At 34.5% G+C, this 25,278-nt stretch overlaps 1 protein-coding gene across 1 annotated transcript; it reads left to right on the top strand.

The window, feature by feature from the left end:
* Positions 1-334: 334 nt before the first annotated feature.
* SA1 (stromal antigen) lies at positions 335-23,929 on the top strand. The gene is made up of 11 exons (XM_023156935.2): positions 335-1,069; positions 1,126-1,437; positions 8,508-8,891; positions 9,316-9,546; positions 11,097-11,507; positions 13,522-13,737; positions 13,814-14,092; positions 14,178-14,524; positions 14,712-15,042; positions 17,219-17,462; positions 23,596-23,929. The coding sequence occupies exons 1-11, from the start codon at positions 635-637 to the stop codon at positions 23,790-23,792; spliced, it is 3,387 nt and encodes a 1,128-aa protein (XP_023012703.1). The 5' UTR covers positions 335-634; the 3' UTR covers positions 23,793-23,929.
* The last annotated feature ends 1,349 nt before the right edge of the window (positions 23,930-25,278 follow it).

The following is a 25,278-nucleotide window of genomic DNA, read 5'->3' as shown; positions in this document are numbered from 1 at the left end:
TTGGAGGCTTCAAAAATTTAAAGGTTTTCGATTACAATCCAGTAACTATGCTCCTAAATTACATGTCTTCTTAATATCATGTTAAATATTAATGTTGTCAATGATTAAACGCCTGAAATATTTTTACGTGAACATGGTATATTTGTAACCCCCTTATAATTGGTTAGAAGTTAGCGAGTCTAAACTAAAGTCTTGGTAAGACCCTAAATATTTAATAATGATATATGAAGCATGGGCATCTTGGCCACAGAAAATATACAACCCCGTTGTATGTAATCTGTGAAATCACCGAGTTTAATACTAAATCTGTGACTAAATTATCTAAATTTTAGTTCGAAACGAAATCGTCATATCGTGTGGCAACCCTGAATGTGCGGCCGTTATGTTCACTGTTGTAGTTTGTTTCTGTTTTGATAAATATAGGTTACATGGTTATTAAACTCTATACGTATATTGCAATTCGATGAGTTATTAAATATTTAATTTCAGTATAATATAGGTACGGTATTATAATGTTTCATAAAATTTTAATTTTTATTCAAGTTTGAATATGGATTGGAGCTGCAAAACAGCTAGAAAAGTCAAGTAAATTTAGTATAAGGATATTTTGAAAGTTTTGCACAAATTTTCCACAATGCATCGTCGTGGAGGAAAAAGAATTCGTATGGATGAACCTCCTCCTGAATACGAAAACCCTATGACTCCGCAAGTTGAACATGAAGGTTATGCGAACTATTCTCAATCAAATATCTACGGAAATGTTTTCAATGATCAAGGACAGCCTGCGGATGACTTTGAGTCTCCTCCTACTCCAGGCATGAGAAGAGTTACAAGAAGTAAAGCAAGAGGGTTGAATAACCCACCAGCTCCAATTATCGCTCCTTCTAGCTCTCCAACAAGCACTGGAAATACAGGCAGGGGTAGAGGTAGAGGGAGACCTCCTGGAAGAAAAAATACAATTGGTGAAATTCTGCACAGTGATAATGACGAGAGTTCTTTATATCACATAATTAAGAATAGTAAGGTTTCATTGACACACATAGTGGATGATTGGATAGAGAGCTACAAAGTGAGATTTCTCAGTTACTCGAAAGAAGTTTACCTAAGTAATTTGAATTTTTGTAGATTAATCGTGAAGCTGCATTGATTTCGTTAATGCAATTTTTTATCAATGCAGCAGGTTGTAAAGGATGCATTACTCAAGAAATGCAAACTTCCATGGAGCATGCTGCTATTATTCGCAAAATGACTGAAGAATTTGATGAAGAAAGTGGTGAATATCCTTTGATAATGGCAGGCCAAACTTGGAAGAAATTCAGACAGAATTTTTGTGATTTTGTTCAAACATTAGTGAAACAATGCCAGTACACTATTATTTATGATCAATTTTTAATGGATAATGTTATTTCTCTTCTAACAGGATTGTCAGATTCACAGGTGAGAAAATTACTTCAACAATTTTAAATGCTTTTTCAGATAATGTAAATATATTTGGAGGTGGCACAGTTGAAATGTTGAGTATTACATGTAAATCTAGGTGAGTGTAAGCACCAATTATCAACAGAATATGATAAAGGGCTAATTTAAACAATTTCATTCATGTTTTGTGTTCAAGTCCCTAAAGTGTGACCTGGAAAGTTCCTGAATTTCAACTTTTAGGATTAACTAATTATTACACAAAATGTGTATATGAGAGCTACATTTATTGAAATTGTTTCCCAACTGCACAATTGAATTCCTTCTGGTTATTATTTATTATTAATCTTTGTTTAACTGATAACACTTTATGACATATCACCAGTCTTAATTCTCAGGATTAAAAATATGTTGTATGAATTGACAAGTCTTAAAAGTTACTATAGACGACCCCTCCCGATACAGAAGTCCCCGTCGTTCGGTTGAGTGAAGGCCCCACGACGTCTGTTAAAACGAACAGTTTGTTCATCAAATACCCCAGTCAGGAAGGGGTACACAAGGCCAGGATGGCATAGAGGTCATTGATCTTTATGTCGTCACCAAAAAACACCTTCAGTTATGAACCACTCGTCCTCCTGACGAAAGACATTTGAAAGGGTAAGGGAAAAAATTTCCAACCTGAAAAAATGAAGATGACATAAGTAAGTCTTAAAAGTTATTGAGATGACGGAAAATAAAAAAAGACAAAGATTGAGACAAGGACTACTCGATACAATAAAAAAAATACAAAATAAATGAAAGGCATTATACAACAATACAAAAATTCCAAATAAGAAAACCTCCATAGAAATCAATAAGTAGTCAATATTTGAAAATAACAAAAAACATCAACAATGAAATGGTAAGGAGCAGGCAATCAGTAAAATATTTGGGAGTTAACATTGACCACAAAATCAATTTGAACAGTCATATCATTTTTTTTTTAATAAATGCATCAATAGAGGAAAACACTTTCAGGGTCTGACACTTTAAAAAAGAGAAATCAACTCTAAAACTGCAACTAAAATATATAAGATAATCTGCTGTCCACTTCGCAAATATGCAGACATAAATTATTCAAGTTGTTGTAATCCTTGCATTAAATAACCTCTAAACAGCTGAAACATCTAAACTAAGGAGTATTACCAAAATGTGTCACCCTCAGAACGTACTACACAATCCCTCAAACGCACTGCTGTATGAAACTAGAAAAGTGAAACCTATACAGGAGAGACTATCAAGACTTATAAAATCACTTTGCAAAAAACGAAAGTAACTTGGAGACCCTGCATGCTTTATGTAGGGAAAGAGCTGAAGGACAACCAACCAAATTCAGCTGCCTCTAAAACTCGGATGCAGAAGTAAAGAAATTAAAGTTTGTTTTATTTGCCACTATTGTAGTCTGTGGTACAAAGGAATAAAAGTACTGATTAGTTCTGCAGTGAGGTCGAAAAAATTTAAATGTATTTCTAGTGAATCTAGGAGAGGCTGAAAGTCCGAATCTGGATCGCAGTGAGGGATAGGAAAGAATTCTGTTGATAATCATGAAAAGTATCTTCGATATAGCTAATTTAACTGGATAATCGTATATGTATTTCTCTTGGGTAATTATGGATTCAAACGCAACCAATCTTAGACATTTTTTCTGAACTTGTTCTAACATATGGATGTGGCTTGTATGTAATGGGTTCCATAAGGAGGATATACGTGTCTCACTTCTCATGGAAACACCCCCGTATCTTCCGTAATATTCGAGGTAGAACGATGAGAAACTCTCAGGACTGGAAGATCCTTCCAGAAGTTCGGAAATCTTCTTGTCATTCAGGTGTTCAACGTTTGTTTGGCAGAGCCTAAACAAACTTCATGTATTTTTTTTTAATTATCATTTTACCACAGTACCACTTACAACATAGCTATGCTATTTTTTCATTCGGAACAAATATATAACTCTCATGAAGGTTATGTGGTAGAAGAAACCTGTAGTGTACTACACTGCAGCTTTTGAACTTCGCATTTTGGTTGTTATATTCTATTTCACCCAATAAAGACCATTATTATTATTTTTCACCGTAGTGTGCGCTGGTCAGGCCCTATCCCCCGAAGCCCCGATACATTCGGGAGGGTGCGCCAGCATTATCAACCAATGACCACTTCCCACACCGTGGGGTAAGTGATCATTGAGTCCGGGAAGCATGTGCCCTGAGCAAGTGCAGTGACCCAAGAATGACAGCCTTCTGCATCTGTGCTGCTAAGATTTCTGCCTTAGTGCGGCAAGCCGCTACTATTTTAAGATTCGAGAGTAAAGAGGACATCATTCTACCAAGGACCCCAATAATCAGAACAACCATCTTGACAGAGTTATCTGGATAGAGTCTGCGGAGTTCGAAGAGAAAATCTCTATATTTTATCCGTTTTTCCTCTTCTTTTCTGACGATATTCGTCTCGCCAGGAGCTGAAAACTCCACGACAAATATCGTTTTGCTCTGGTGGTCGAGAAGGATTACATCAGGCTTATTAGCTTGTATGAGCCTGAGGATGGGGAACGAATAGTTCCAATAAATTCGGCACTTCTCGTTTCCCACAACGGATTCAATATCCCCTGGAGCGTAGGGCAACACCGGTGTCTCGTCAATACCGTAAGAGTGCTGTAGATGGTAATATAGCACTATTAGGGCCGCGTTTATGTCGATGGATATAGGCCGAGACCGCATATGCTGGACATGCTGATAGCAAGTGCATCAGGGTCTCGGGCGCCTCGCGGCAGGCCCTGCACCTTGTGTCAGGAACCTCTATACCCATCACGCGACTGCGGTAGACTAAGGTGTTGAAGGCACCATCCTGGCAAGCCATGATGAACCCCTCAGTTTCCGACTTCAGCCCACTCGACCTGAGAAAAGCGAACTTCAGGCGCTTTGATGAGCCAAGGTCTCCAATGTTATTGAAGAAGACCCCATGCATTGGCTTATCCTTGTGTTTCCGCAGAAGTAAGGTGATCTCTGCGGCTTTTAGCTGAGTTTTTTGCTGAACGGGTTCCAAATCATTTGTTTAATGTATCTCACTATTTTGTGAGATTATTATTATGAAAAGGAATTGAAGGCTTGTCGAGTTCTATCTCAAAGCAATCAATCATGTATTGAAGTTTACTATACTTAAACAGATCAAGAGTGATCTTGATCTTCATTTGGGAAAAAAACAAAATTTTGTAAAACTTTTGCTATATTTGGAACAGATTGGGTAAAAGTTTGATGTGTGGTTGTTTTAATCACTCTGAAATCAATTCTTGATCTGTAATGTATATGATCTATGCTAATTTTTTTCAAATTGTTAAATGTCTGCATATGTAATTTATGCATGTTTCTTGGAGTAGACAAAAATAAAATTGGTATTTTTTTCAATTGCATAAATTGTTGTTTCTCTTCGTCAGGAATTCAATGATAATTCGTATTTTATATTTTCTTTATTCGAATAATCTGAAGTGTTTTGATAAAAAAAAGATTCATCTGCATCTGTGTGTGGTGATAAATTGGAAGATTTAAGCAATGATTTCTCTTGAATGTGGCAATGTCTTAACTTTCAGTGGAGCGTGGACGAATTTCCATGGATGATAAATTGGAAAAAACTCAATGATTTACTTGAACCTTCAGGTTTTAAGTTTTCGTGAAGCTATACATTTCCTTTAAGTTTAAATATTGTTCTTTCAACAAGTCTGAAACACTTTCACTTATTAGTATCTTCTGGTAACTGCAAAAAAAGTTTAATATAATTCTATTCAAGGTTAAGTTATCACATTATCTTTGAATGCCCTATCTAAACCTCAGTAAAGCCTTCATTCTTTGAATACCCATCAATGAGGCATAATTCGTTGGTATCTGGAATACCATTTCATTTGTTAGGGGTTTTTTGAAATTCTGAGAATTTGTTCCTAATGAGTATACTTGGGTAACCACTTGTAATATACTCCCTTTCATTTATATCTTTGTATGTACTCTTTTATGGCATTTTTATCTCAATATGTATAAGAAACTGAACCTTTTTTAAAGAACTGTAAAATTTTGAGTAACAATAAATTATTATCTATATACCTTAGAAATTTTAGTGAAAAACTATTCCATTTTCGTTTGTCTTCTTTATTGTCTCTTTATTGTCTATTTCAAAATAGGCAACTTTGCCTAATACCTTTTGAAATGTATTTATGTACAACAGTTGAAAACCATAGATTTCTTTCAACTGTACTTTTTTATCAACTCTGGATGAATGGTTTCTACAAAATATATTTTGATCGCTAAGAAGATAAAAATCAAATGATAATATTAATAATAATAATTTATCAAGCCACTAGGTACAATATATACATTGCTAGACATTCAAAAATCAAATAAATCTCCAATGTATCACCTCACACAGATATACTGTCCGATTTGGAGTTATTAAAAGTTGGTAACATTGCTAATACTTTCTTTTAGCCACAATCGAATTTCTTTTTTTCGGGAGCAGATGTATTCAACATCTTGCTTCTTCGAATTTTTTTTTTGTGAATATATAAAACTAATAACGGCTTGACTGGGCCATAGACGTAACACATGTTACTTATAATTACTCATTCTACTAGCTATGACTTAAATGAATCCATTACTAAAATGCTTAGGCTAGCAAACATGGATTTATTTGATTCATCTTTATATTATTCCAAAAATCAGGTAAAACGTATTGACGTACTATGACGAAACTGCTGATTTTTAATAAATTATTGATATTTTATATTCTTGATATCCTATATCATTGTTCAATTATTTATTTTTCTCTCATACTATGTTTATTGTAAAATGGCAAGTTCATAAATAAATATTTTCACATTTCCGAAAGTAATGATAGCCACCTAAGAAGTATGTGGCGATTTCTTGTGACATCAACATCATTTTTACATTTGTGTTTTTTTACTGGTACACTACTATAGGAGAGTTAGATATGATTTATGCTTGCCTTTTTTACGTCTTAGGATAACTTTTTGTAAATGAATGTATTTACACTAGTTCGACATGTACGTTCTTATGTGATTTTTGAGAATTTCATATCTATTCATTTGTTTGACTAGTCTGACGAGCCAAAATGATGTTGCCAATCTTCACTATATAAGTTATCCCTGCTTGTTTATTCAGTATTCATCGATTTTCAACAAGTTGTTGTAATGTCAGTAAAATAATATTTTCTCGAAGTTTCATGATAAATTAAAAAAAAAATTGACATTTTCTAGGACTATCCACCTCTCTCAGTCTGAAAAAACGTGAATCGTTACAGAAAATATCAATAAATTCTCGGATTCCTCCACAAAATTGACTTTCATTCAATATTTGAACTTAGTAGTAATCGTCTCGAAAATTTTGTTGACTTTCTTACAAATCTTTGAATATAAAAGTTATTACAATCATAAAACTGGTTCAATTTTTTTCTAGTGGACATGCAACTATAAGTTCTAATAGACATGTTAGTGCTTTGTTAACCTAATCAAATTCAATATTTGTACCCATGTTCACAAAAATATATATCCGCATTGCAAAATAAGACATCTTAAAATTACCTGTCTTTAAGTCATTCGCAAACATTAATATTGAATTATGGATAATAACTTGATTAAAATATTGAATGATAATGGGCCTCTTATGAGATCCCTGACGCGCACTTGATGTTATTTTAACTGGCTCAGTTATCCTCGTTATCCAACTATAATACATATTCAGGAAAATATTGTTTGAAGATTTTATCATTTTGAATGGAACTTATTATACCAAACGTTTTGTCTTAAGTGGTTTAGATATTCCTATACCACTGTATAGGCGTTGACTGCGAGGCCGAAGATAGTATCTCAAAGTCAAGCATATACCAGTCTGCCCGGTAGCAGACGAATTGTTTGGTATAGGTATGTAGGCTTTCACAGCTGGCGTCAATGTTTTGAGTGGTTTCCGGGTTTTGCCATGGTCTTCTTTGGTTATGATCTCCAAACGTTTCGACTGCAACTGTGACAGTCATCTTCAGTGGCGTGGTCGAAATACTCTTCTTGACGAGTCAACTGAAACTGAAGCTCTCATTTCTACCATGTCATTTGTAGTGATGACTTTTCCCACACTTTCTGTAATGGCGGGTTTGTGCGTACTTCCCGCGCGATTTGGTTGACTTGGCTCCGTTTTGGCGCTTTCCAATGCTGTGTGCTAGATCTTTGAGAGATATGTTCTCTCTTCCTTTCTGTTGAAGTTCTCTTGGTGTTTGTTTATTTTTATTGCTTCTAAATACATTCTGGTTGAATAATTATTCGACGTTGCTAGCTTCTCGGTATTTTCGAACAGGATCTTGTGTTCAGGATCCTGATTTGAGTAGATCTCTACTCTCTTTTGCTGATCTCAGATACTCCGATATTTTATTCGTTGGTTTGAAGACGGTATTAATTTTCTCCTTTAGAATTTTCCCGATTCAGTTGGTGACACCTTCTATGTATGGCAGATAGACAGTGCCTTGGGGCGATCTTCTCCTTTAGACAACAACATATTCTCAAAGCCCTGTTCTCTAGGGTTTTGACGGTTCGTTTCTGTTTTGGATGATGCATTGATCTATTATATAGCGCGGGAAATATGCACGAAACCGCCATTACAGAAAGTGCGCGAAAAATCAGCACTATAAATGACACGGCAGAATGAGAGTTTCAGATTCAGTTGACATGTCAAGAGGAAGAGTACTTTGACCACGCCACTGAAGATGACTGCTGTAGTTGCAGTCGAAACGTTTGGAGATTATAACCAAAGAAGACCACGGCAAAACCCGGAAACCAACCAAAACAAAGAATTGTTTGGTATTATAAGTTGATGTTGACCTCAGCCTACCAGCCTGTATTTTATTCTCTCTAATCGTGACTGCGGTCGTGAAAGCCCATGTTCTTATATTGTTCATGGTAGGATCAATAAAATATTAAAATATGTACTGAAGTGCACAGTGAATTCTGTCAGTTATTGAAAACAGATTTGATTTCAAAAATTATTAGTTGAAACATCACTCTGATATTTTAGGTTCGAGCTTTTCGTCATACTGCTACTTTTGGTGCAATGAAACTGATGACTGCTTTGGTAGATGTTGCTTTGACTGTCTCCGTCAATTTAGATAATACCCAGCGTCAATATGAAGCTGAACGTCAAAAAACACGTGAGAAAAGGGCAAGCGATCGTCTAGAAGCACTCTTAGGTAAAAGGCAGGAACTGGAAGAGAACATGGATGAGATTAAAAATATGCTGACTTATATGTTCAAATCTGTTTTTGTACATAGGTATCGAGATACTTTGCCCGAAATAAGAGCAATTGCAATGACAGAAATTGGTGTTTGGATGCTCAAATTTCATGCAAATTTCCTGGATGATTCTTATTTGAAATATATTGGTTGGACTCTCCATGATAAGGTAGCTAATTTATTATATTTTTTTATAGACGTTAAAATGAACATGTCGTGAACATTTTATTTGAATATGTGGATCCTTGATATATTGTAGATAGGTATAAAGAGATTACATAAATGAATGAACATTAGAACATTGTCACATTTCATTGGATTTTCAGATATTCAGTATAATGAAAAATATCACTAGTAACTTAACCACATTCACTGTTCACTTTCAATAACACAAATAAACTAGTAGTATATTTAGAGGTAGTAGAACAGGTGCATTTTGTGAAAATTTTCACCTTATTATAACTTCAGATCAATATCTTGTAACGCTAAGAAAAATATAACTAAAATAATATGATACAAGCTTCATTTGCACTTTATTATACTGTAGAAATCGAAAGCTTTGTCAAGAATTAATATGGAGTTGGAATTTTTAGGTTGGTGAAGTACGCCTGAGATGTTTACAGGCACTTCAACCTCTATATGCTAGTGAAGAGCTGAAAGGAAAATTAGAACTCTTCACAAATAAATTCAAGGATCGTATTGTCGCCATGACTCTCGACAAAGAATATGATGTTGCCGTGCAGGCAGTCAAATTGGTTATTTCCATATTGAAGCATCACCATGAAATTCTCACTGATAAGGATTGTGAACATGTATACGAATTGGTATGTAACTGAATAGATTCCTTTGAATTATCTTGAAAAGTACATTATATAGCTAGATGGAGATATTATGTGACGATAGGCAATTAAGATAAAAATTAAAATAGTGGCATGAGTATGTAAATTATAGTGTCAGACAAAAAAATACTTCAGTTAAGTGGTAAATTTTGTTTTTCAAAGTTGTTTAATAAAAAAAGTTCACTCCTAATTCAGATAATATGAAATTTTTTGGAATTACTATTTAATGTACTTTGAGGGAAGTCAAAAGTACCAGCCCATATACACAGTCTATATGCCGAAGCACTGAAGTGATTTTCAAGTAGAAGTTTCAAATGGGTTGTCTTTTTTATATATTCACCATAAATAAATGAAATGTACACAATAAGTCTTGCTGTTTGCATAATTTCCATAACAACTTTGATACTTTTAATTGATCTACAATCTACACTATTATATTTTTTTAGTAGAAAATTTTATCTTTGTAACCCCAAACAAGGATTTCTGTATTCGTGACTTGCCTTACTGTACTATAGTATGTGAAATGGTCAGTTACACCAACCTTGGTTCTGCTTGATTCTCCTTAATATTACGGTTAATACCATCAATATTATTGAGGTTCATGTTCCCTCACCACTCGTTTCCAAGGATTCTGTCTTGATTGACGGAATGAAAGTAGCAACTGAAAGGGGACTCGACCAAAAACGGCAAAAATGGTCATTCTAGAATCTGAATGGCAGCATAAAAACGCAGCGTGATATGGATATGTGAAGAAAGTTAATATGGTGTTTATCAATTTTGTCGAGTTAATCACTACTAAAAACAAAAATGAAATATGCCTGCTGTGAAAATGTCTGTGAAAAGTCCGTAGATTGTGTAACCGACACTGAACTTTACTAATTTCGAAAATAAAAATTATAAAATTCAATTAAAAACTTGGACTCTATAAATCTCAATGAAGTAAAAAAATATTAACTCCTTAGAAGTGCAACGTCAAAGACTTGCAAAAGTTTCAGAAATGTCACTTTATTTTAATAATATTAGTGCCTGGACTATATTTATGATTCGATTTTTATAGCTATTCTATATTTTATATGTCAAATGTACCATAAGAAGATAAAATTCAAAACCAGTCAGCCAATTCAGTAAGTTGGAGATAATATTTTTGAAAAAAGTATAAATATATTCAACTTGTATCATTTTGGCCACATTTAATTTCAATTTATCTACCTTGAGATATTGTGAAATTAGCTCTAGACATTCATTGATTTTGTTTATACCGCACATTATGTTTTCTCTGGAGTCCATTAGTATAACATAATACCAAGATCGGTTCCAACACACTACTCGAAGAGATACCAAATTGCTTGTAGATGGGATAAAATGCTATTCGTTTTTGTATGTTAATATTTACTCAAGCAACTATCAGACTATTGGTGAGCTTAACCCTATAAAGCCAATTTTTCGTAACTTGTGGGTAATTTCTTTTTGCGATCATTATCAACATACATTAATATGTGTATTGTCAGGGTTCACTTTTTATAAAATACTTTTAGGTTTACTCATCCCATAGAGCAGTAGCACAAGCTGCTGGGGAGTTCTTGAATGAACGCTTGTTTCAACCTTGTGATTTTGATGCTGGTAAGACAAAAAGAGGAAAACGCCGATTGCCCAACACTCCATTTATTCGCGATTTGGTGCAGTTTTTCATAGAATCTGAGTTACATGAGCATGCTGCGTATCTTGTGGACTCTCTCATTGAGTCTAATGTGATGATGAAGGATTGGGAATGCATGACCGATTTGTTACTAGAAGAACCAGGGCCTCATGAAGAACCACTGGACAACAGGCAAGAAACTAGTTTAATTGAGATCATGGTATGCTGTGTCAAACAAGCGGCGACAGGAGAGGCTCCTGTTGGCAGAGGACCCACAAGGAAGATTTCTTCATTGAGAGAAATGAAGCAGGTAATGAACAACTCAATATTATCTCTTGTTTTTTGAAAAAACTATTCGAAATGTATAATAATAATGATGAATTGAAACTGTCTCTGAAGACTGTATCAAGGAGAGCTACATGTACACCGATGAGAGATAATTTCAGCATGGTCCTTGTTTTCTGGCAGGCATTTACCAGAACCTACAGTGGTAGTTGGGAGGGATGAATATTTCTAGATTTTATTTGGAAATATTTATTTTTTAGTAATTGAAACCGCAGTTCGTAAAGTATACTAGGAATTAAGAAAATTTTCCAATTTATAATTCCTATATTTCGTAATACAATGAATATAACTTGAAATGGAACGATGTATCTGGACATATTTGAACTTGAATTTATTGAATATTTTCTAATATTTGGTTGCATTTAGGGTAGTGTAGATAACATGTGTGAAAGATTCTTCAGGCATTGCATACACAAAAAAATCCTTGATGGTCAGGATAATGTTATTGAAGAAAAGTGAACAGCTGAGCTGATTACTCTGGATCATTTTAGTTTTACAGCAGTCGTTAATAACATGAGTCAAATCTTTGCTGCTCACAGAGGACTCAGTAACTCGACATCGAGTTGTTAATAAAAGGGTTCTACAAGACTTTGTTGCTCATAAACAGGAAGACAGAAAGCAAGCCTGAAGCCTAAATATACTGAGCTTGAAGTATTGGTTAATGAAAACCTACATTATTGGTAACAATTTCATTTTCATATCATAATAAACAAATAAGAATTTTAGTACAGGCAATGACAGCTCTTCTTACAAAGGGTTTGGCAGAAAACCCAATCCACGAACATCCAAGGCAGACCGTTACAAAGCCAAGCCTTGTCAACTGCCGAACAAATTTCGTCCTTTGTCTTTCTCTACAGCTTACTGCAAGGCAACTAAATGAAACCATTGTCCAAAGACAAAGTATTCATGATTCAACAGCAGGCAGCACTGTTTCGACCCGCCATAGGACTCACCAGTGGTGTTAGACAGAATAACGAATGCATTGTTGCACTCAACTGTCTTTAAAAGACAAGTCTACGCCAGTAGAAACAGTGACATATCCCCTTACGAAGACGCTATCTTTGGAATTGATAGCAGACTCGATCCACGAATATCAATGATAAATACAGCCCCCCAAGACGGGTCTGTTGCAAAGCCAAGTTTCTACATACCGCCAAATGAGATTTGTTCTGTCTTTCACCGTAGCTCTCACTGCAAGGCAAGGCAACTAGATGAAACTAGAGCCCAAATACAAAGCATTCATGATCCAACATCAGACAGCGGTGTTTCGAGCCGCCATAAGTCTCGGCAGTGGTGCTAGGCTGAATTCAAAATGCATTGTTAGACACAACTGTCGTTGTTGGATAAGAAAACCACTTTTATCTTTGATATTCGTGGATTGAGTCTTCTTTCGATCCCATAGATAGAGTCTTCGTTAAGGAGAGATTTTATCATCTACAGGAAGTCAAAACACCACTGACTGGTGTTGGATCACAAATGCTTAGTCTTCGGAGTCCGGTTTCATCCAGATGATTATTTTTTAGAAAAAGGAATATCTTTATTGATTGTGTTTGCTTTAGTTACATACAATTAAATTAAAAAAATTGAAAGTTCTCAAATTTCTGAAAACCGTGAAATTTTCACAAAAATACTGCAAATGAAAGACAAGTAATTCTGCTACTTACTTTTTGCAATATTTTTTACCTAACAAAATCTTTTTTTTTTGTAAAAATCACAAAAATAAAAATTATTCGAAAACTGTGAGGAATCAGACCTCATGTCATATGAACTCTTTTATCAACAACGAACTCCCTCTATCACCTCCTTCAGTTTGACCATGAATTATGAGCTACCCTGAATATATTATTATCCTTTACATAAAATAACATGTTTCAGCGTCCTTCATCATAAGTAGTCTTCTTTGAGTCAAATTTTGGATAAAAACTAAAAATAATGTGTTGATACAAGACAATGATTTTCATGTTGCTTTTTATTTCAAGGCAGGTGAAGATAAGCAGAAACTCACAGAACATTTTATAGTGACTCTACCACCACTGTTAGATAAATTTTCAGCCGATCCAGAGAAGTTGGCCAACTTACTGAGCATTCCTCAATATTTTGACCTCGATCTTTACACAAGTGGAAGGCAAGAAAGCTCGCTGCAAGCTCTATTAGCTAAATTGAAGTATATTGTTCAAGTTCATCATGAACCAGAGGTAATGATTCTTAACAAAAACAAACAAAATATAAAATTGTCATATTGAATTTCATTTAAATGAATTTGTTCTGAAGGTCTTGGAAACGTTGGCTAAGACTTTAGAGATCCTCTGTACCGAAGGACACTCGATTTATACACGGTGCGATGTGGCTAGATCTACCATAGTTGATATGATTGTTGCTGCCTACAAGGAGGCTATCGATGATTGGAGGAATTTGTTATTAGGAGAAGAAACGCCAAATGATGACGAAGTTTTCAATGTAGTCAGTACACTGAAAAAAGTATCTATGTTCTATGCCTGCCACAATTTGAATAGCTGGAATTTGTGGAATACCCTATTTCAGGATGTGAAGGTGATTTTTTTTTAATAATTATTGTAACAACAAAACTGGATTATCTATGAAATTTTTAGACAAATATATTAATTTTATCTTTCAGGATATTGAAAGCACCCTACCCCAAGAGGCTCTTAAATATTGCCTCAGTTCCTGCTACTACCATGTCCTTTGGGGTCTTCGAGACCTTGAGGTTGCTGTTGAAGGTGGCGGTCTCACCCATGCAGACTATCAAAACATGCGAGAAACACTGAATGACTTCCTTGAAGCGTCTCAGATGTTGATTCGTTCTTCTCCATATGTACTTATCAAAGAAGAGTCTTACGTTGGCCTGTGCGATCTGTTGATTGTTTTCAGTGAACAATTGCAGGGTTCCACACCAGCTCTGTCAGAATTAATTTGTAGGCCAGACAGAAATCTGCAAGCATTGCTGAATGAATTTGTGCAGACGTAAGTTTCTGTTCAAATGTATAAATATTGTTAATGAAAATGGTGTTTACATATATGTCTCATCATTAATATGTATCTCATCATTACCCCTATTTAGAACAGAAATACATTAAATCATTCGATGGGAACCATGATGTTATATGTATTTAGATTATATCTTTTCATTTGAAAGCTGCTTTATTTTTAGTTATGTTTTTGTTCCGGAACAAGATTCTGAACATGACGAACTAAGGATTGAAGAGTTACATAAACGCCGTAACTTCCTTGCAGCCTATTGCAAACTCATAGTCTATAACATCATGCCTACCAAAGCAGGTGCTGATGTTTTCAAGCACTATGTCAAGTATTACAACGAATATGGAGATATCATCAAAGCAACATTAAGTAAGGCGAGAGAGATCAATAAAGTGAACTGTGCCCTGACAATGTGTCTCAGCTTGAATATGATGTTTAATGAAGTACACCAAGTATCTGGCGGTAGGAATACAAGGCAGCACGAGGAGTTCTTTGCTCTGAAGGTATGAAATGAAGGAAAAATAAGGAAGGGTTATTCGAAATTCTAAATATCTGTCATCCTGTTTTATTAATTTTATTGGTGAACAATGGATGAAACAAAGTCAACTTCTAAAAACAATATGCCCAAACCTAAATTCCAATTCACTGCTCTTTACAATTTAAAACTGTCTGACCCACCATCTATGAATGTTATTTTGTTGAAGAAACCCAATAATGAGTACGGAAAAATGTCGGAAATGTTTGAAATAAACACGGATGGATACTCCATGGGATACTACTTATTTAGTGAAAGGCTCAGATGTTTAGTGGTGAACATTTCAACGAATTGAATAGACGCAATATTGTGAAGTATTGTTTTATTTGGATAGGGAAAAATGAATGTTTTAGTTTATTGTATTGAATATTAGATATATGTGAATTTGTGTGCAAGAAATTTAACAATTGTGTTAGGTATTTCGTGAGTCATCATCTAAATCACAGTAAATTAAAACACTTTTCTTCTCAAAACTCAACCAAAACAAAATAGTTCACATTCTATCTCCCAATTTTATTCACCACATGTGCCCTACTGAAGAACTAATCATCCTCTTTTTTCATGTCAACTTCAGCTATCAAATATTTACTAGTCACTTCTCTTGGTTTTTATACTCCCTGCAGGAAGCAAGTATGTCAGGAATTTTCAAATCTTAAATTGAAAATTTGGTTAGGGACATTTTGTGTTTCTATAAACTTAACAAAAATGTTTAAATCGATGGTAAAGTAGAAGTACTAGCTCTTTTATTCATTAAATTTACAGACTAAGCAGTTTTTTCAAATTGAAACTACTATTTATCATGAACAAACCCGCGAGGGTTTATTGTGGCTCACACCTATTCACACTCGACCAAATAAACATAGCTTCTCAACGAAGATGATTAGTTTGTATGGTGAGTGATCTTTCAGGTCAGATGGTAAGAGTACGGCTCTGCCGAACTCTAAAAAACTGATTATGTCCCCAGCGGGGTATATGCTCTGCTGTTTCATCGTTAATGAAGTAGTTGGATAGTCAAGGTGCAAGGTCCCACCTCAATACCCGCGACAACCTTCCCATATGAGGGTTTTTGCACGTCAGCTACACCTGACGATGCCTTAGATTCAACCGTGCAGAGCTTTTTTGCCTCTGGTTTTGGTGAATCATCACTTGAGCGCAAACATTTGCTAACCTGCTTATGGGGGGTTTGTTCCTCCACATGAGACAGATTCTGCTTAAGCCGCTCAAGAATTTGGTGCAAGACGGTTTTATAAGGTACACCGCTCTTGAGGAGAAGACTCAGTCGTTTCCTGGCTGCACCATCAAACCTTTTTTTAGGTTCGGTTATTGGATCAGGAGTTGGGGAGTTGAGAAGCTCTCGCTCCTGAATTAAATTTACAGGGAGGTCAGTTAGAGTCGTAAACTCGACATCCATCTCCTCTGTAGACTCACTCCTGAACTAAATTTACAGGGAGGTCAGTTGGAGTCGTAAACTCGACATCCATCTCCTCTATAGACTCAGCGTCAGAAGGAATTTTTAAGTTTACTCTGTCCATAAAAGTCCCACGAGTAGCTAGGGAAAGAAGGTCAATCATGGCAGAGCCCCACATTACCGTGACAAGGCGATGTTACAACGAGAGGGCGCCTGGTATAAGGTTCCGTTGAGACAGCTGATAGGCTCAGTGTCATTCATCCTCTCGGCACAGATACACACACCTTAGAAATGAGCCATCGTTGGGATGCCATTCAGTTAGGGAATAACAGAACCACAAGTGATTCTGTCATTCCCGTATCCAGCGGAGATACGTGGAAGCAGGCATCCGATGGCCGGTTTGCTCAACCCCCACATACCAAGCCAATGCACTCGCCAAAAACAGCATGCACAATGGTTCAGGCAGTGAAGGATGAACAAGGACATCCAACCCGCCCAAATCAATGTTACTACACTTGTCAAATCTAGGAAGAGACTTGACAAGCTGTACATGTGCTTTCCTTAATTATTATAAATTAGTTTCTTAGTTTGTGTATGTGGATGTTTGGTTTTTTATTTGTTGTCTTTTTTCTTTTCATTACATTACCTTTTCAATCCTATAACAAAGTTTGAAATATTTTTTTTTATGATCATATTCCACCCGCTTTTTAATCATCAAAAATATTCTCAATTTCAGGAACTGGCTAAGAGGTTTGCCTTATCTTTTGGTCTGGATGCTGTGAAAAATCGGGAGGCAATAACTGCCTTACATAGAGCAGGTATCATATTTGCAGTGACAAGTTCTGAAAATACCATGGAGGATCCCACCGGACCCCCTCCAAACTTGTCGTTCCTCGAAATACTGACGGAGTTCACCAACAAACTGCTGAAACAAGACAAAAGAGTCGTTATGGGATTTTTAGATAAGAGAATTGGAACAGGTAATGCAACTGTCATAATTTTTTTCTACCCAAATATCGAAAATATTTCAAGAAACATTTGGAAATGAGTGTGAATGCTCCACTAATGTTCAACAAAAGATGCTGAACTTATGTGACTTTCCCAAAATAGGATCATAGTCGATATTAGTAAGAAAAAGAAGAGATCACAAATGACAATTGTCAATTCTATAAAATTATAATAGCATTTGATATAAGTTTCTTCTATCATGTGGTAACATTGCTATATTCCAAACATTAACAGATATGAAGACCATTAAATGGGAAAAAAGGTAACTATCATGGGGGAACAGAGGTTATTCTCGCAAATATTTATAACTAACTCGCAGATGTTTCTAACTGTTACTAGTTAACATACATGCAGTCGAGCCGCGTTGAAATTAATATCGAATACCAGGCACTTTGCTATGTGGGTCGGACTTTTCCTGCACTGATGAGAGGTAATACTTCGAAATCGGTGTGTAGGTGATCTAATCCAACAATTTCAGCATGGTCCTGCTGCTAGGTGAAAGAGAAATATCTGCGAGACTAACCTTTGTGAGATATCTTGCATAAATGTTTGTCGGATATAATTCAATATCCAGCATGGTATCAGCCGGGGAAGTAGTTGTAGACATTTACCAGATTTTACGGTGTAGGTAGTTGGGAGAGATGATACAGTCTTCAGACACGATTCAAATTCTGTTACTAGTTAGCAATCTTTCTCTTTGACGAAAGTTTTACATGTGCATTTTCATAAACTACATCACAGTAGCTTTTTCTTAGTGAATGACATACTATAAGTTAATTCTATTATATTCTCTAATTTTTATATATCCCACGTTATCACAAGTGAGAGATACCTACTCAGGGACTTCTTCGATCATAATTACCTAGAGCATCTACTCAACTTTTATATACCTAGAGTACATCCTCAAATTATAATTACCTAACGCATATTATATGAATTCTACATCAATAATTCAATGTCGGTTTCTAAAAAACATGTCTGATATATTTTTTGAAAATGAAGTTTGTGAAGATCAAATCGTAATGTTTAGTTTATGAAATTACTATGGATCTTCATCAAGTAACGGCCGAATCAATCAGAAATTCATATATGCAGTTGAGCCGCATTGAAGTCAATTGAGTCCCAGACACTTGCTGTTTGGATCCGGTCTTTCCTTAACTAACCTCTTTGAGATACTTTGCATAAATGTTTGTCAGATATAATTCAATATCCAGCGATATTTAAAAAAAGAAATCTTCAAATATTCATCCCTCTCAACTACCTACACCGTAGGTTCTGATAAATGCCTGGTAAATGCGAGAGGTTAGTCTTGCAGATGTTTATCGTTCATCCAGCTGCCGGTTTTGAGGTAATACCTTTCATTAGTGCAGGAAAGATCCAACCCAAACAGCAAAGTGCTTGGGACTCGATTAATTTCAACGTGGCTCAACTGCATGTCTAAGGGAAATATTGTTAACTAGTAACATCTCGTAAACAAAGCCCCAAGCGGAGAAGAAACATCTCATGTACCAATAATCTAACAGAGATCAAACCGTGTCTAAAGACTGTATCGAGGGGAGATACATACTTACTAGAAAATAAATATTTGAAAATAAAATCTCCAAATGTTCATCTTTCGCAGGTTCTGCTAAATGCCTGCCGGAAAACAACTGCTTCTCCGGCATTACCACGCTGGATATTGAATTATATCCGACAGACATTTATGCATCGAAATGGTATAGAGCTTAAATCATTTCTGGAAGTGGTAAATTCTTATGGGAAGTTCCTTCCTAATTCATTTCATTCAATTCAATTTTAAAAAAAGATTCACTTTAGGTATCATCAGAAAATTGTACTGAAAGTTTTGATTAAGATAAGAAAATGTGGATATCATCGTCTATATAACACCTTATGGAAGGAAGTTTCCATTATACACGGATCATAAACCTTTCAAGTATTTTCGGACTCAATATGTAATTTTTTTTTCCATAATTTGCCAAGTTCTACACCTGTGAGGGTCCTTGTACCAAAGAACTAATAAAGATTATCTATATATCCAAATGATTATCATCCATTTATTATATTTGTCATTCCACGATCTAGTTTAATAAGTGAGGTGAATTAGAGAAATGAAACCAAACAAAGCCTACACGTTTGAAAATGGGAAATGAACTGAGATGCTATTCAATTGTACCAAATTACAGAACACTTGCATTTTGACCAACTAATATTTCCATTACTTCCAGAATTGAGACTTATAGAAATATTCCTTGTAAAAATTGATTCAGGAGAAATCGCCCTGAAGCAAGAATAACTAATACAAACATTTCCTAAATGGAACAATATGAATGTTCGTTGTGTTGGGGTATCTTCTTATTGAAATTATTGGGTAATGTTTGAGATATGCCAATAGTTGAATACTTTATGAAAAAATCAAAGCAGTCACTGATGTTGATAGTTATTTTAAAGAAAATGATATCAAATTATCAAGTTTGATGGGGGTTTTTTGAAAAAAAAAAGGTGATGGTGGCCATATTGACACCAAATATTACATCGTTATAGTACATTTCGCTTACAATAAAACTTTCTTAAATTTTTTCGTATTGTCTAAATGAATATTCTATTCCTAAAAAACCAAAACCAGCATTTTTAGTTTTCTCTGCATAATTCGAGAAGAACGAAGGCCCCTTTAAATTTTTTTTGACCATACTGTTCCCCATGATAGTTCCTTTTTTTCTCATTTATTCGTCTTCATATCTGTTACAGTTCAGAATATAGCAATGTTACCGTATAATAAAATGTACTGCCTATAGTTTCGAAATTATTTTTAAAAATACACATGTTGCCACCATACCTTTGTATGTTTTAATCAAGCAGTCTGCTTTCTTCAGAGTCGACCCCATAGAATTTTTTAACAAATTTGGATTTGTAACTACTGTAACCGCTTAATATTTCAGTAGCTTTCAAGCTAGTTGCAAATAAAAGTAAACACATTTAAGAAAAAGTATCTCTTTTTTGCAGCATGAATATAAATATGTCTTTTTTAGATATATAACTTCTAATTTGAACTTAACAGCTAGTTTTTTGGCATGATTATTCAAAGGGCTTGTTTCATGATTTTTGGTTTATAGTTCACTTGATAGAAATTTCAAATTGAAAAACAGTGCACTTTGTTTCGGCTCTCTAAGTACCATAGTTTTCCCGTAATTAATTATTAAAAATCGAATGTGGTAAGCTGGTGACGTCACGACCCTATTCCCATTTCTTGTGCGATTGACCAATAGGAACAATATAAATAATCAACATTGCCAAATCGTAAAATTTACGAAGTCTGTAATTATCAATTTAATTATAGAAGTGTATATGAACCCGTTAACGTTTCATGTTTGGAAATAAGTTCTATATCTAAAATCAGTACAAAAAGTCGAAAGATCACAAAATATTTACCTAAACTTTGATTTTATGCATTATTTAATAATATACAGTTATGAAAATCAAAAAATATAGCAAACTGGATTAAAGAATCATTTCAAATATTCAATTCATTCTACAATCCCCAATGTGTACAACTGCAATTTATTATATAAAATAAACGATTCCTATGTACATACCTCTTTCTAATATTGCTATTAAATTCAAGCGTTATAGGCTCCCTTGGGTAATCTGTTGAATCTTCCAAAACTTGATAGGAAGGTTGAATGAGGTCAATTATAGATAGAATTGATTGTTCTCGAACTGATCCAACAAAAGTTTCCGAGGTAATACCATTATTCATGTGATAAAATTTAATGAAGTAAAATGAAAGGCATTTGATTTTTTGCAAAAATAATAATTCATTTTGTGTCATACTTTCAGCAACAGTATTAACTCCAGATAATACTTTCTGTGGAGAATACTTGAAGTTGAAATAAAAACTGTGTCATCATATTCAATATTTTCGTTCCCCTTTCGTTTATAGTCCCTTTTTAAATGATTTCTATAAAGTCTTGGAAGAGTAGAAGGATTGTATTTCTTTCTTTTCAATACTTTCACCCATTTTTTTCTCATCATTTTATTCTTTGGGAACCTAAACTCATTATATGAAATAACTCACCTATAAATCAATGCGCTTTCTGTTTTCTTGTGCCTTTCCGCACAAGAAAACTAAAACACACACAAACTAAGTTCGATGAAAAAATGAATTGTTCCTACGCGAGCTGTCAGCTAAGAAAAAGTTGAAACTCAATGTTGCAAAAACAAGCAGAATGGATCCGATATGACATACATTTTCAATGCCGAATAAACCCAATGAATTGTGATATGGATACTCCATTTTCCTGAAAAAATGAAGATCAATTAAAATTTTCTGTAATTATTTATTCGTTTTTTTTTTAAGAATAAAGCCAGCAAACAAATAAATATACAATAATAAAATCGCTAGAATCCATGAATTAACCATTAAAATGGATAATAATATTTGCCTTGATAACTGATATAGTACAAGTTATATCTAAATAGAATTTAACAAGTTGTATTTTCAAATGGTTTTCGAATGCTCATGAACCCTAATAAAATAAATCAATTATGCATTCATGCCACCCACCAAAAATAAATTCAATGTTACTGGTAAATTAGCCATATTGTCATCCAGTCAGCCAGCGCCGTCTGTGTGGATGCGACAATGCGCTCTTTCTAATGTCAATGGTTTCCACAAACTTTGTATTTTTGTTAAAATAATTTCAAAATGAGTGTTGATCCTAGTTTTGTTAAAGCTGACTCCCGACAACTTACCAAGAGTCGATTTTGAAATGATCGATGAATTTTACTTGAAAATTTTGCAATACTTTGGTACCGAAATGAAGAATGAAAAATTGATACGGAAGGTGGTATATTTAGTAGGTCCCTTTTATTTTAATGACATTCATTTCAGACTTTGTCTTTTATCGAAGGATGGAAAGTTTTGATTTTATTTTTATTTTATCTCGGCCAAGGAGCAGTATGGTGGCTGAAAAGAGAAGCAAAAATATGTACAGTGAAATGTAGAATTACTCCGGAACATATCAATCCAAAAATAACCTGAAAAAATATTTTTAGGAATGTAAACTAATGACACGGAATATGCAGCAAAATAGACACCCGCCGAGACCTACCTTTTACAAAAAACGTTTTTTAATTAGATAATTGTAACAGTTGTATTCACACCGAGTTGAAAATAATAACTAATGAATCGAAGAGGTTTTGTATTAAAGTGTATAATATTTTGAAATTCTTGCAAAGCGCTTTCGACTTTGACTGAACCACATGGCCTCAATCCAAAAATGTATTTTCTTGGCTATAAGCCTATTTTGTTTTATATAATTCAAATATTACAATGTATAATTCACTTATCTTGATACTTCCTGTTGCCTGACAAGTGAGCACTGATGATGACGAAAGTCGAAAGCGCTTTGCAAGAATTTTAAAATATTATACATTTTAATACAAAACCTCTTCGATTCATTAATTCAAATAAGTGTATTCAGCTTTTCCAAATCCTTTCCTTTGAAAATAACAACAAAAATGGCGTCTGTCAAATTGGATCATCAGATCTGTGATTGGATATTAAAAACCAATACACTTGGCAACTCCGCTCTAGACACGATCGATTTTATTGGCCAATTTAAATTCTTGCTTTTTGAATTATTCTTTTTTCTGCAAATATAAAGAGATTTTGGGATCGGTTAGGCTTGATAAGTATAATTTATCCCTAACTCGATCAGTCTATAAGCAAACCAGTATCATTTTTCATAGCATGAAACAAGCCCATTATCGGGTACTCAGATTTTCCATAAAAAGCATTAGAAAATGATGGTAGAATAATTTGTAATTTCAAATTGTACTAAGTTTTCTTAATTTTGTTATTTATTCTAATAGATGATTATTATAGATTATCTTGTAAATTCGATGTTATACAAATATTTGTTATAAATAATTGAACAAAAGTTAGGTCTCAAGGATCTTCATATCTTCTTCCATTGTATTCTCAAATTTTTCGTTGCTTATTGCAATATTATCTATTTGGGCATGTTTTTGTTTGAATGGATAAATAACCAATTGGAAATATTTTTCTCAAACAAACAAATGTCAAAACTTCCATAATGATTTCAGGCATGCCAAGCAGTAGGGGAGAAGATTGGCAACCATTATTACTTTATCGAAACTCGCTGCTCCATGGAGAAACAGATCAGCTGCCAACAACCAGTAAGAGGGCCTATGGAAGAAAGAGGCCTAAGTCACCCGATTCTGATCAAGACCAGAACGACGATTTATCAGATCAGGAATTCCCAGGCAACTTGTATGGATAAAATGTAGTTAAAACAGTGTTGTATTGTGGTGAAATATCATAAGTTGAACATTGGAAAATACTGATATGATGTGTTGTGAAATTATAAAGAAGATTTTGTAATAGTACCTATTTGTTAGTACATACTTTTTCCATTGATTTCTTCAAGTGAAAGTTCTAGTTCTTTATCAATCATTTTAAATTATAAGTGAACACATATTCAAATAAACTATTGATTATGAACATTCCATTTCACAATACCTTTCTTGGAATCAAGAGTTACAGTCAAAAGGATTGTATATACTCATTGTAAATAAGAGGGAATTCTTGTTAAACATACATGGAGTACAGTTTACCTTAGTTTATGCCTTGAAGATAATGCAAAGAAATTTATAAACGTATATGATAAAAAGGTTAATGTTCAAAATTTTGCGGTTTACGTACATTCGATTAGCAATTTTTGTATCGTTTTATGTTGGTACACTCGTCTCGAATATATGTTCACAGTTTCAGCTGTACTCTGAGCCAGAAAAATGTTTACGAGTGATTCAAGAAGGTCGAGAAGATGTGAATGACAACGCTCGCCCTGGATGCCTCAGCACGTCAAAAACCGATGAAAATGTTGAAAAAGTGAAAAAAATTGTTATGGAGAATCGTCGGATCACTATTAGAGAAGTGGCTGAGGATGTCAGCAAAATGCAGAATTTTGACCAAAAAAACCGTCGCATGAGTATCGTTCAGGAATTGTTTAATAAAATCAACGGCAATCCAGATTTGCTTAAAAGATTTCATAACTGGTGAAAAATCATGGGTATATGGTTTCGACATCGAAATCAAAATCCTATCGTCCCAATGGAAAGGCCCAAACAATGAGGTTTTGCTCACTGTTTTCTTTGATTACTATGGTGTAGTTCATTGGGAGTTCTTGCCACATGATTGACGGTCAATAAGGAGTATAATTTTGAAGTTATGTGCCACTTGCGAGAATCAATGCAAAGAAAACGTCCGGTGATGTGGAAAAACAATTCATCTCTTTTGCATCACAATAATGCACCTGCTCTCTCGTCATTGCTTGTTTGTAATTTTTTAGCCAAAAACAACATTGTTCTCAAGATTGAAGAGACCCATGAAAAGACAGCGTTTTGTGACGAGCGAGGAGATGAAATCCGAATCGCTGAGAAAACACGAGGACATACCAAAAAGTGCATATCCGAACTGTAATCAATCAATCAATCACACATTTATTGAATTAGTTTTCCTTCAAATCACATTAGACAAAAAAACATACCATCATCATAAAATACTAGCTGATTCAACAGGTCAAACAAACTTAAAAAAGTAAATATAAAACATGAAACATAAATTTAAAAAAATTAATGAGCTACAATCAAATTTGGATTCAAGGAGAAACTTCATTTAAATAATCTGTATAAAGTGTAAAGATGGGCAATACCTGTTTGCTGGAATCAGGAAACGGCATATATGCATAGAGTTACCAACAGAAGCCA

Source organism: Leptinotarsa decemlineata, unplaced genomic scaffold (genome assembly GCF_025532065.1).
Source record: "Leptinotarsa decemlineata unplaced genomic scaffold, Ldec_3_MD MMD2_P_RNA_scaffold_9, whole genome shotgun sequence".
Taxonomy (NCBI): Eukaryota; Metazoa; Arthropoda; class Insecta; order Coleoptera; family Chrysomelidae; genus Leptinotarsa; species Leptinotarsa decemlineata.
This window is presented reverse-complemented; position numbering and strand designations above follow the sequence as displayed.

Excerpts from the sequence above, each read along its gene's own strand:
- SA1 (XM_023156935.2), top strand. The coding sequence starts at position 635 with ATGCATCGTCGTGGAGGAAAAAGAATTCGTATGGATGAACCTCCTCCT. Across the intron at positions 9,547-11,096 it reads GTGAACATGTATACGAATTG|GTTTACTCATCCCATAGAGC; the intron begins GTATGTAACTGA and ends AAATACTTTTAG. Across the intron at positions 15,043-17,218 it reads AGGAGTTCTTTGCTCTGAAG|GAACTGGCTAAGAGGTTTGC; the intron begins GTATGAAATGAA and ends TCTCAATTTCAG.